The 14,115-nt window shown below is 44.4% G+C and overlaps 1 protein-coding gene across 1 annotated transcript in view; it reads right to left on the reverse strand.

Annotated features, from left to right (window-relative positions):
- Positions 1-571, reverse strand: part of LOC309545649 (uncharacterized protein) — a 29,441-nt gene extending 28,870 nt beyond the window's left edge. Inside the window, exon 1 of the mRNA XM_082244914.1 lies at positions 439-571. Within this exon, the coding sequence (XP_082101040.1) occupies positions 439-547 (109 nt within the window). The 5' untranslated portion in view covers positions 548-571. The remainder of the gene's footprint in view (positions 1-438) is intronic.
- Positions 572-14,115: the final 13,544 nt, after the last annotated feature.

The following is a 14,115-nucleotide window of genomic DNA, read 5'->3' on the forward strand; positions in this document are numbered from 1 at the left end:
ATTCAGCAGGGATTCCCTGAGACATGAAAATTATTTCAAGGGTTCCTCCATGTTTAAAAGGTTGAGGCTGGAATAGAACATGTTCATTTTCAAATGTGAACCTTTACTAAACTTAGTGAATAGGCTGAAGCTGTGTTCATCCTCAACCATCCTCAACCATCCAATCGTGCAAGCAAACCTGTATATTTTAGTCTCCCTTTGCAGATGGTTGAGTATACAAAGTGAATACAGCTTCATTTTACTTACTATGCTGTGTGAACCTTGACTTTGCTAAGTAAACAGCATCTACTACTTAGTAAATCAATCCCATTGCATCCAAAAAAAGTAATGACCTATAATTTTGTATAATAAATGAAGTTGTGGAATGGTTCTTTGGCTGTTCTTGCCCAATAGAAGCAATGCTACACCTGCAATGTGTATTTTTCCATTTGCACATACCTTCTCCAAGTCTCAGAGCGTCATCTCGTCCCTGTGGAGCACAATGCACAAGTCGGGTAGTGGAGAAAAGTGCCATCGCGATCAGACTAAGAATTACTATAGAATCCATGCCTATCTGCTAAGACTGTTGCTATGGTTGAGCGCCTTTAAGGAAGGCTTGTCAGAGCTTTCTGGCACCAGGCGAGCTGCGGCCCCTCTTATAACCCAGTGTCCCCCCCAACACATGGAAGACCCCAATCAAATTCCACTTTACTCACTCACATTTGTGACATTTGGCGGCCAGTCCCTGACTCTTCTGTGTGGCTTTCATTGTGTCCTCTCGGTAATAGCCTTGCCAACGTCAGAGGCTCATTCTCTGCCTGTGCAAACAACATTAAATGTGTGTTATCACTGCTTGTACAGGGTCCCCCAGATGTGAGCGCAAACTGTGCAAAGGATTCTCTGATTCAGCTATCTGTGTTCCACTAAATATCTCAGGACCCTCATTGTCCTGGAACTGCATGCTAATAAGGGGCTAATTGCCAGCAAGATTCAGGAGGCCCAATGACGTCAGCAGTTGCTACAGTAAATCTCTGAATCGGAGATGTATTACTAATTGAAACTGTGATCATTAACCAATTCAGCTCTCCCACCTGAACACCCCCTATGGACCAGAGCAATTCTTACATTTTCTGCTATGGGCCCATTTATACAGCAATAGCTTTGTCATTACAAAGTAATACATATATTGTTTTTTTGTTGGTGACAATATTTGTCTTTCTTTTGGTGGTTTTGTCTCAATCAAAAGACAGAAAAAGTAACAAAACTAAAAAAAGAGCAGTATATTTATAACACTGTAAATAAAGTATTTATCATATTAATATTATACAGGATTCATATGGCATCAACAGTTCGTGCAGCATTTTATAAAATGGAGGGAGACAGTATAGTTACAATACAATTCAATAGAAGAGCAGGCCCTGTTCGTAGAGAATACAATCTAAAAGGAAGGGTAGAATTCAAAAATGCGTCCTGTTTAAAACTACTCTAAAATGTTGATTCTGGTACAAAGCCTTGCAAAATTATTTATTATTATAATAATTAGTATTTATTTCTAAGCATTTACTACTGCAAACAGCACCACAATGGACATTACTTATCAGTATACACATTGCATTACTATCAATCTGATGTGTCCATCCTACCGCCATAATCTTCTGGTACTGCGGGGGTGGGGTCAATGAAGCCAAGGGGAACTGTCATATGCACTCGTCAAGAGCATCAATAGTGCCAACTATGCTTGCCCTTTCCGCCAACCTTCCTCATTCATAGAAGCTGTACTACAGCTTTTATAAATGAAACATAATCTATGAATGGAGGGGGTGAAAAATCCACCGGTCCTCCATTCAGAGATCAGGAGAAGGATTTCAACTAATGCAGGAGCCATCCACAAACTTAGGCTTTATTGAATGCTGCATATTTAATTAGTCAACAAGAGCAGCAGTAATGCTGGGCTTTATTATTAGAAAGCACAGCATGATGGAGGCACCCTGGTTTATATATTAATACTACAGATTTGACCCTGACTATTCTGAGCCTTGCCTGCCGTGTATCTGGACTGTCATTGAACCCCCCTGCATGCCAACTGCAAGTACCTGTTTGCTGTGCTCAGTTCGTGCCTGCCCCAGCATGGTAGCCAGGCACTATAGCATTGTTTATAAGTCCTGGGTGCAACCGAGTATCAGTGGGACAGGGGGCTGCTATAGGTGAAGTACACAGAAGCTAGCTATAGTGATTGACCACCTGCGTTAGGGGTAAGCGTGACATCAGGGCAAGAAATTAAGCCAAACTCATCAGCTAGATAAGCAAGAGGTACAAGCAGAATCCAAAGGCAGGTCAGGAGTAAACCTGATCAATAATGAAGAAGTCTAAGCACCGACCAGGCTGAGGCACAGGGAAAAAGCTGAAGACCAGTCAGCACTGACACTGAGTCACTGAGCCTTAAATAGGCTGCTTGGCACCACCGTTGATACTGGGTGCACACACAGTCCTGCTCATGTACTGTGAAGCATGTACATGAAGACAAACACATGCACTCCTACATGCGGGAACATGGCTAGCCACAACCATATGTACAATGTCCAAGCCAGCTGGCTAAAAGGAATGGCCAGCTTCTGTCAGACTGGTCAACACACAAACCACCATGACCACTTCAGTGATTTGAATTGGTCATGGTGGTAGGAGTCAGAAACACTGCACATGCTGGGATATTTACAATTATGTGCTGGGTGCTAGTTGCACCCCTAGCACAACTTACTGCTGGCAGGTACTCCTGGTGGGTCTGCTCGCTGGTACTGCTGGTGGATACTGCTGGCTGGTGCTGCTATGGGTACTACTGTGGGTACTGCTGGCTGGTACTACTGTTGGTACTGCTGGCTGCTACTGCTGTGGGTACTGCTGGCTGATACTGCTGTGGTTATTGCTGGCTGGTACTGCTGGCTGGTGCTGCTGGCTGGTACTGCTGGCTGGTTCTGCTGTGGGTACTGCTGGCTGGTACTGCTGGCTGGTACTGCTGGCTGCTACTGCTGTGGGTACTGTTGTGGGTATTGCTGGCTGGTACTGCTGGTGGGTACTGCTGGCTGGTGCTGCTGGCTGGTACTGCTGGCTGGTTCTGCTGGCTGGTGCTGCTGGCTGGTTCTGCTGTGGGTACTGCTGGCTGGTACTGCTGGCTTGTACTTCTGTGGGTACTGCTGGCTGGTACTGCTGTGGGAACTGCTGGCTGGTACTGCTGTGGGTACTGCTGGCAGGTACTGCTGTGGGTACTGCTGGCTGGTACTGCTGTGGATACTGCTGGCTGGTACTGCTGTGGGCACTGCTGGCTGGTACTACTGTGGGTACTGCTGGCTGATACTGCTGTGGGTATTGCTTGCTGGTACTGCTGGCTGGTGCTGCTGGCTGGTACTGCTGGCTGGTTCTGCTGTGGGTACTGCTGGCTGGTACTGCTGGCATGTACTGCTGGCATGTACTGCTGGCTGCTACTGCTGTGGGTACTGCTGTGGGTATTGCTGGCTGGTACTGCTGGTGGGTACTGCTGGCTTTACTGCTGTGGGAACTGCTGGCTGGTACTGCTGTGGGTACTGCTGGCGGGGTACTGCTGGCTGGTACTGCTGTGGGTACTGCTGGCTGGTACTGCTGTGGGCACTGCTGGCTGGTACTGCTGTGGGTACTGCTGGCTGGTACTGCTGGCTGGTACTGTTGTGGGTACTGCTGGTGGGTACTGCTGGCTGGTACTGCTGTGGGAACTGCTGGCTGGTACTGCTGTGGGTACTGCTACTGCTGTGGGTAGTGCTGTGGGTATTGCTGGCTGGTACTGCTGGCTGGTTCTGCTGTGGGTACTGCTGTTGGTACTGCTGGCTTGTAATGCTGTGGGTACTGCTGGCTGGTGCTGCTGTGGGAACTGCTAGCTGGTACTGCTGTGGGTACTGCTGGTGGGTATTGCTGTGGGTACTGCTGGCTGGTACTGCTGTGGGCACTGCTGGCTGGTACTGCTGTGGGTACTGCTGGCTGAAACTGCTGTGGGTATTGCTGGCTGGTACTGCTGGCTGGTGCTGCTGGCTGGTACTGCTGGCTGGTTCTGCTGTGGGTACTGCTGGCTGGTACTGCTGGCGTGTACTGCTGGCTGCTACTGCTGTGGGTTTTGCTGGCTGCTACTGCTGGCTTGTACTGCTGTGGGTACTGCTGGCTTTACTGCTGTGGGAACCTGCTGGCTGGTACTGCTGTGGGTACATAGGCGGGTACTGCTGTGGGTACTGCTGGCTGGTACTGCTGTGGGCACTGCTGGCTGGTACTGCTGTGGGTACTGCTGGCTGGTACTGTTGTGGGTACTGCTGGTGGGTACTGCTGGCTGGTACTGCTGTGGGAACTGCTGTGGGTACTGCTGGCTGGTACTGCTGTGGGTACTGCTATGGGTACTGCTGGCGGGAAATGCTGGGGGAGAGTGTGAGGAGCGGCACAGGCGGAGTGCATTTGATATCACTGAGCCTGTGACAGGATGGAGGCGGAACTATACATTGTTCTGTCGCCAGACATCTAAAGTCTTCTGCGAGGTGCAGGAGTCTCTTGCATGCGGGTGCTGCACTTGCAGATGTCAAGGAGCCGCAGCCCGCATGCAGCAGACTCCCGCACCTCGCAGGAGACTTGGGATGTCTAGCGACAAGATACCTGCTGCAGTGTAACCCAGGGGCCAGGCCGCTAATTCTAGACACCAATGCGACCTGACGCCTAGGGTTTGTTGAGCCCTGCCTTAGAGTATTGGAATTTAGTTTTGTGAAATGTTGTAAAATTGGTACCATTCTTTCTAAAGGCACCTAAAACGCATAAAAAACAGGTGTTATGTCAAGTGACACCAAAAATGCGATAAATCGCGTTGTCGAAAAACTCTTTAAAGTCACCTCTAAAAAAAGGATACAGGAGCTACCCTGGTGTGTTTTTGAAGCATGGGTAGCCTATTCAAATTCAACTGTATTACTCCAAAAATGGGACAAAAAAGCTTGTAAAAGGCAATCCTCCCACATGGCTAAATGTAAACTGAGTCTTATTAGGCCTCATGCTCACTGGGAATTTGATTTTCTCCTCTCAAATGCCTTCTACTCTTAATAGGAAAAAGCTGCCTTAAGAACGTGCCTAAACCCGCCTATTGCACAGGCGTTTAGGCACATTAGGTGTTTGAGCGTTAATGGATTTCATTGGCCAGAATATTATATATCCTGGCCATTGAAATGAATGAATGCTCAAGCGGTAAACCCGTCTAGGGAATAAATGTGTGTTGATGCATTTATATGCGCCCAACATTTTTTCTCCTCTCCTGAACATGCTGGTGATTGTTTTTTTCAGCCTGTAAATGCTCCTCTTCTAATTTGCCTGTAAATGCCTATGGGTGCATGAACACCGAGGCTTACATAGAGGTGCTTATTACAGGCTGAAAAAAAACAAAAAGGCTAAGCGCCTGTAAAAGAGGCATTTTTTAATCCTGGTGTGCATGAGGCCTTAGGGATGTTTGATAGGTGGAATCTGAAGCGGCAGGAAATATTGTACAATAGTAGTTTCACCCTCTGACATATTGTCTTGGCAATGTTGTGGCATTCCACCCGTTCTGTTCTGGAAAAGTCACCTTCACTGGTATTTCTGGCCGGAATTCTCAGTAAACACCATAATCTGTAGTGAGCGGTGGAGCCCATGATGTCATGCACAGGACGCTGCACTATCACTCTTGTGATTTCCATCTTGTGTATATTGGAGTCCCGTGAGAGTGATTGTTGAGAATGTTATATTGTATGGTGTAAATTTTTTTTCCCCTTAATAATATGGACATACATGCATGTTTTAACCACTTGCCGACCGCCCACCATAATATTACTGCGGCAGGGCGGCTCGGCTGCGTCCAGTCACGTAGTACTACGTGACTGGGGTGCATGTTGTTTCGGCGGCGTGCACGCACCGCCGGAGCCACGCTCCAGCTGTGTTTAGACACAGCTGGAGGCGGGTTGCGGGAGGAGCGGCGCTGATTGCCGCTGTCCTCCCGTGATCATCCGGGAAACGGAGAGAAGACCCGCCTGCTTATGTAAACAAAGCCGGCGGATCTTCTGTCAGACAGGCAGGGACAGATCAGCTAAGCTGAAACTGCGATCTGTCTGTGCCTGTCACAGAATCCCCCCCCCCCCCCACACACACACACACACACACAGTAAGTAAGCATATTAGGCATACAATTAACCCCTTTGATCACCCCTAGTCCCTGCCAGTGTCATTTATACAGTAACAGTGCATATTATTTAGCACTGATTCCTGTATTAGTATCACTGGTCCCCAAAAAGTGTCAAAAATGTCAGTTAGGGGTCTGAACTGTCCGCTGCAATGTTGCAGTCCTGCTAAAAATCGCAGATTGCCGCCATTACTAATAAAAAAAAAATCCAAAAATCTATCCCCTAGTTTGTAAACGCTATAACTTTTGCGCAAACCAATTCAAATACGCTTTTTGAGATTTTTTTTTTTTTACCAAAAATATGTAGCAGAATATAAATTGGCCTAAACTGATTAAAAAATGTAGTTTTTTACAATTTTTTTTTGATGGGAATGTTTTATAGCAGAAAGAAAAAATATGGTGTTTTTTTCAAAATTGTCGCTCTTTTTTTTGTTTATAGCGCAAAATCTAAAAATCGCAGAGGTGATCAAATACCACCAAAAGAAAGCTCTATTTGTGGGAAAAAAAGGACATCAATTGTGTTTGAGTACAGCGTTGCATGACCGCGCAATTTTCCATTAAAGTAACGCAGTCCCGAATCGCAAAAAATGGCCTGGTCATTAAGGGGATAAAACCTTCCGGGGCTGAAGTGATTAAGGGGCTATTCACACCATCACACTGTGGTAACACCAATATGCTCCAGTAATGTGCATTCCACAGGTTGCTGTATTGCTCTCTGAATGGCATTGATTGGGGCACCATTGGGGTGCACCCACTGCACCTTATCAGTGGAACAGTGCGCCAATGTTTGTTATGGTGTCAAAAATGTTGCACCTTATTTGGTCAGTTTTGGTACATTGGGAATCCCATTCCTATGAATTGGCTGCCTTAAGGGGGTTAGTTGACCTTTACCAAAAAAATTGCCTAAGCAGATAAGGGCTGCCTGTAGATAAACCCAAACTGTGCACCTTTGAGGTTGAATAAAGCCCTTGGTATAGGTGTAGGCCATTTACTACTGGAGCCTTGCTGCAAAAATTCAACCATGCTGGGAAAGGCTTATTAGCACAATTGACCTTTCCACTATGGATCAGTCATGCTGAACTCAAGTGCTGATCTTCCAAATTTAACAACTTCTGGACCGGAAGGATTTGCCCCTTAATAACCAGCCCATTTTTTGCGATTCGGCACTGCATTACTTTAACTGATAACTGTGCGTTCATTCGACGCTGTACCCAAATAAAATTGACGTTTTTTTCCCCCCACAAACAGAGCTTTCTTTTGATGGTATTTCATCACCTCTGCAGTTTTTTGATTATGCGCTATAAACAAAAAAAGAGCGACAATTTTGAAAAAAAAAAAAGTAATAATTTTCCCTTTCTGCTATATAACATTCCCAATAAAAAAAAAAAATTAAAAATCACATTTTTTCATCATTTTTGGCCAATTTGTATTCTGCTACATATTTTTGGTAAAAATAATTCCAAATAAGTGTATTATGATTGGTTTTGCAAAAGTTATTGCGTCTAGAAACTAGGGGAAAGATTTATGTCATTTTTATTTATTTATAATTTTTTTTTTACTAGTAATGGTGGCGATCTGCAATTTTTAGCGGAACTGCGACATTACGGCGGACAGATCGGACCCCTAACTGACATTTTTGACACTTTTGGGAGTGACACTACAGTAACCAGTATGCACTGTTACTGTAATAATGACACTGGCAGGGGAGGGGTTAACGCCAGGGGCGATCAAGGGGTTAAATGTGTACCTAGGAGGTGATTCTAACTGTGTGGGGGCCAGACTTGGTCGATGGAAACAGGGCTCCTGTTTTTCCGAAATAACAGGAACACAGGAGCCCTGTTTCATTCCGTGACAGATGAGCTGTGTGCCTTGTTTACAATGACACACCGCCTTCTGTCAGTCCCTGCAGCCATTCCTGATTTCCCAGGCAGCCATCGCCGCCACCAGACCCGTTGCTTAGTTGCAGGGCTAGAGAGCGGGCGCCCACGTGCCCGAGAACCGCTCCCGCGAGCCGATGTTCCCATACGTCGGTTTGCGCAGGAGAGCCAGCCTGCCGCAGTATATCTGTGGCTGGTCTTTAAGTGGTTAATCTGATGTGAGTTAAAAATGACTGGAATAGGGAAGTGTCATTTTATGTATGTGGGCTGCTTTATGGCTCAGCAGGGTCCACCAAATTTTGATCCATCTATGGGCAGGCTGGTTGGACCCAAGTCAGTCTATCAATCAACTTGTTTACAACCAGCCTTTCATTTTTTTTTTTTTTTTTTGGGCCAGCGGCAGAATACAAAAGCCCAGCGGGAGCAGTGCTGGATATATAAAGGGGCAACTGCCCTGGGCCCCCCTCTATACAAAAATAATATAAAACAATATTAAAAAAATGTTTAAAATAAAACATAAATAATATAGAATATATAATAATAAAAAATGAATTTCTATTATTAAATGGATTTTGGGAAGTAATATTTTGCCGGCCATCATCTGTAAAAGTTTTTACTCTGGCCCGGTATTATGTATTTTGTATGTTTTTAAAAACAAATTTCTTATTTTTAGCCACAGGTAAGCCTATGATAAGGCTTACCTGTAGGTAAAATTAATATATCCCAAACTTGCATGGTTTAGGAGGTATTATCCCTGCATGCAGTCGCTGATGTTAGCGGAACATCCAATCTTAAGGGCCGGCGAACTGTGCCGGAACTTCAGAGCTTCTTGCCGGAACCGAGGGCTCCCGCATGCATGCGCAGCAGTGATGTAATCGCGGATGCGGTCACTCACAGCACCGGAGCCCGAAATCCCAGAAGAAAAGATGGGAGAAGATGTCAGCCCTCTCAGCGGTGACCGGGCGCCATGGAGAGGGCTTGGCTTTAAGGTATTTCATGAGATGCATACTAGCACATTGTGCCTTTATCTTGCAGGTTTTTTTTTTTTTTTGTTAATTTCCAGCGGGTTTACAAAAGCTTTAAGTGCAGGTGCTCTATATCTGAGGAGAAGCTCTGAAAAAAAGGGGAAGCCCTGCTGGTTTCTATCATTCAATCACATGCAAATAGAAATGCTGTTTTTTAATTCCCATATAGTATCTCATAAAAGTAAGTACACCCCTCACATTTTTGTAAATATTTTATTCTATCTTTTCATGTGACAACACTGAAGAAATGACACTTTGCTACAATGTAAAGTAGTGAGTGTACAGCTTGTATAACAGTGTAAATTTGCTGTCCCCTCAAAATAACTCAACACGCAGCCATTAATGTCTAAACCGCTGGCAACAAAAGTGAGTACACCCCTAAGTGAAAATGTCCAAATTGGGCCCAATTAGCCATTTTCCCTCCCCGGTGTCATGTGACTTGTTAGTGTTACAAGGTCTCAGGTGTGAATGGGGAGCAGGTGTGTTAAATTTGGTGTTATCGCTCTCACTCTCTCATACTGGTCACTGGAAGTTCAACATGGCACCTCATGGCAAAGAACTCTCTAAGGATCTGAAAAAAATAATTATTGCTCTACATAAAGATGGCCTAGGCTACAAGAAGATTGCCAAGACCCTGAAACTGAGCTGCAGCATGGTGGCCAAGACCATACAGCGGTTTTACAGGACAGGTTCCACTCAGAACAGGCCTCGCCATGGTCGACCAAAGAAGTTGGGTGCAATTAGAAATGTAAGACCGCACTCAGGGTTAAATGAAAACGATAATCCTTTTATTCCTCAAGGAATAGGATTATCGTTTTCATTTAACCCTGAGTGCGGTCTTACATTTCTAATTGCACTTTCCTGGATGGCGGATCCGACCAGCACCGGGTTCAGACATACACACCTGAGCGGCTTCCTCCCTCTCTTCCAAAGAAGTTGAGTGCACGTGCTCAGCGTCAAATCCAGAGGTTGTCTTTGGGAAATAGATGTATGAGTGCTGCCAGCATTGCTGCAGAGGTTGAAGGGGTGGGGGGTCAGCCTGTCAGTGCTCAGACCATACACCACACACTGCATCAAATTGGTCTGCATGGCTGTCGTCCCAGAAGGAAGCCTCTTCTAAAGATGATGCACAAGGAAGCCCACAAACAGTTTGCTGAAGACAAGCAGACTAAGGACATAGATGACTGGAACCATGTCCTGTGGTCTGATGAAACCAAGATACATCTATTTAGTTCAGATGGTGTCAAGCGTGTGTGGCAACCAGGTGAGGACGGAGTACAAAGACAAGTGTGTCTTGTCAACAGTCAAGCATGGTGGTGGGAGTGTCATGGTCTGGGGCTGCATGAAAGCTGCCAACGCTGGGGAGCTACAATTCATTGAGGGAACCATGAATGCCAACATGTACTGTGACATACTGAAGCAGAGCATGATCCCCTCCCTTCAGAGACTGGGTCGCAGGGCAGTATTCCAACATGATAACGACCCCAAACACACCTCCAAGATGACCACTGCCTTGCTAAAGAAGCTGAGGGTAAAGGTGATGGACTGGCCAAGCATGTCTCCAGACCTAAACTCTATTGAGCATCTGTGGGGCATCCTCAAAGGAAGGTGGAGGAGCGCAAAGTCTCTAACATCCACCAGCTCTGTTATGTCATCATGGAGGAGTGGAAGAGGAGTGGAAGAGGACTCCAGTGGCAACCTGTGAAGCTCTGGTGAACTCCATGCCAAATAGGGTTAAGGCAGTGCTGGGAAATAATGGTGGCCACACAAAATATTGACACTTTGGGACCAATTTGGACATTTTCACTTAGGGGGTGTACTCACTTCTGTTGCCAGTGGTTTAGACACGAATGTCTGTGTTGAGTTATTTTGAGGGGACAGCAAATTTACACTGTTATACAAGCTGTACACTCACTACTTTACATTGTAGCAAAGTATAATTTCTTCAGTGTGGTCACATGAAAAGATATAATAAAATATTTACAAAAATGTGAGGGGTGTACTCACTTTTGTGAGATACTGTAGATGTGATTGGGTAGTCTTTGCAAAGTGAAGCTTTACCTCATTTACTAAGCTCTAGAGCAAGTGCTCTTGCAGTACATTTTCCTTTAGTAAATCAACCCCATAGAGCACTATGAGCAGCCATTCCCCAATCCACATCGAATGTGTGGATGGGGGAATTGGTTCATTGTTTTTTCTTTAACCCACTGGTTTAACATAAAAAAAAAAAAAAAGAATTATGTATGGCAAGCTTTGGTGACACTAATAGACCTCTTAGGGACATGCAATCATGTGCATTAAAACTTGTATTTGACCCCATAGTAGTACAGTGTATACACGGTGCACTATAGAGCGCTGCAATGCACAGATGTGAATGTTCTGCGCTGTGTTAGTATAGTGCAGGTATGAAATGGAGTGCATTAACCCCTTCCCAACCACCCGCCGCCTTTTTTACTGCGGCAGGGTAAATTTCCTGCGCAAACCGACGTAGATGTACATCGGTCGCCTGCGGGAAGCTAGGGGGCGAGCGTGCGGCACACCCCCGCCCCCACTCGACAGTGGGGATTCCGATGCACGGGTCAGGTGGCTCCAATTGCTGCCTGACACCTGCGATCGCTCCCCGCAGAGAGAGAAGGACGGTCGGCTGTTGTAAACTTCTTCTTGTAAATCCTTCTATATAGGATCACATGTCTCTATGGTCATTTTTACAAGCCACGCCACCCCACAGTTAGAATCACTCCCCTAGGCTCACATTTAAGCCATTGATCACCCATAGGGTTAACCCCTTACCTGCCAGTGTCATTATTACAGTAACAGTGCATATTTTTAGCACTGATTACTGTAGTAATGTCACTGGTCCCCCCAAAAGTGTCAAAAATGTCAGTTAGGGGTCCGATCTGTCCGCCGCAATCCCGCAAAAAATCGCAGATCGCTGCCATTACTAGTAAAAAAAAACAATAAAAATGACATAAATCTTTCCCGTAGTTTGTAGACGCGATAACTTTTGCGCAAACCAATCAATATACACTTATTGCGATTTTTTTTACCAACGGTATGTAGCAGAAAACAAATTGGCCTAAAATGTTAAAAAAATTTGATTTTTAAATTTTTTTTTGAGAATTGTATATAGCAGAATGTGAAAAATATATATATATTTTTTTCAAAATTGTCGCTCTTTTTTTGTTTATAGCGCAAAAAATAAAAATCGCAGAGGTGATCAAATACCACCAAAAGAAAGCTCTATGTGTGGGAAAAAAAGGATATCAATTTTAGTTGGGTACAGCGTCGCACAACCGCGCAATTGTCCATTAAAGTAAAGCAGTGCCGAATCGCATAATAGGGCCTGGTCAGCAAGGGGGCAAATCCTTCCGCTCTTAAAGTGGTTAAAGGCCCGAATGGGGTAATTGGGCTGCCTTTGCATACTACGGGCATGGTATAGTATGAACAAGCTGTTACCACTCAGGGCTCATTTCCATACAATGTCACACAGCAGTCAGTCTACAACTATTTTAGTTTTTTTTTTTAGTTTATTTGGACAATGAAACAGCAAACATTGAACATACGCCCATAGCCTTAAGCAAACTCATAGCGACCGCTGATGTCACTTTTTTTAAATTTGTAAACCCTCTTGTACGAAAAAGTTAAACATTTCCATGCTCCTTATGCTGTATATAAAAGTGAACAAGAAACAAAAAAATAAAAAATACAAATGAACAGTAAACAAACCCAAAAACAAACCTTAATTCAGTGTTTTTTCTTTCTTTTAAGACAAGGCAAACATTTCGCAAAAAGTCGGTAAAGCCGTTTAATTAAAAAGCATCCGGAATCTCATGCCCAACAAAAAGCAATTGAAATCTATTTACACGTACATAAATACAAATATTATTATATCACAAAGATTAAAAAAAAAAAAGATAAATTATTTTAAAAAAATGTACAATGAACATAAATGCTACAATTTTTCATGATATATTTTTTTAGATGGCTGTATTTCCAAAAACAAAGGGTTATCAAAACACATAAATATATATGGCTTTCAGAGTAACCTCATTGCCTAACATGGATATATTGTGCATGGAGCCAAAGTGGGGGCAGCAGCTGCCGATGAACAGGTGATCAGATTAAATTGAAACACTAGGAAAAAAAAAAAGAAAACAATTATATATATATATATCCTGTTTTACCTCTGAAATGATTTGTGATTCTGTTCAGCTAGATCTGTGATTCTGTTCAGCTAGATCTGTGATTCTGTTCAGCTAGATCTGTGATTCTGTTCAGCTAGTCTTGTGGTTCCTACAGGTCTGGCACACTGCACAGCCAGTCTGGTGACACTCATTTTCTATTTCGTCTGTGCAGCTTCCTGTGTCATCTGCCTGTACATTGAACCAGCCATATAATATTGTAAATTCCTTGTTTAATGAGCAGAAAAGTGACAGAGGAATCTGCAAAGTTCAATTAACAAATACAGTATGCATAGGCACAACTTTTTTTGGCTTTGAATGGAGTAGGGAACAGTTTTTTTTACTTGGGGAGATTTCCCTTCATTTCCTGTACTGTTGATGCAACAGGAAGTGAGAGGAAGTGCGAAATTCCACTTGTGTGTGGAACAAAAGTCCCCATTGGAAGATTTCCCCTTACATCTTATTATGGAGGCAACACTAAAGTTTTCACCCTGTGTGTGCCCTTGGGGAGATTTCCCTTAATTTCCTGTACTGGTGATGCAACAGGAAGTGGGGAATTCCACTTGTCACTGGAACAGGGATCCCCATTGGAAGATTTCCCCTTACATCTTATTATGGAGGCGACACTAAAGTTTTCACCATGTGTGTCCCCTTGGGGAGATTTCTCTTCATGTTCTGTACCGGTGATTCAACAAAAAGTGAAGGAAGTGGAAAATTCCACTTGTAATTGGAACAAGGGTCCCCATTAGAAGATTTCCCCTTACATCTTATTATAGGGTGACATTAAAGTTTTCACCATGTGTGTCCCCTTGGGGAGACTTCCCTTCATTTCCTGTACTGGTGATGCAACAGGA

This window comes from Pelophylax lessonae (assembly GCF_965119305.1).
Source record: "Pelophylax lessonae genome assembly, chromosome: 2".
In the NCBI taxonomy this organism is placed as follows: Eukaryota; Metazoa; Chordata; class Amphibia; order Anura; family Ranidae; genus Pelophylax; species Pelophylax lessonae.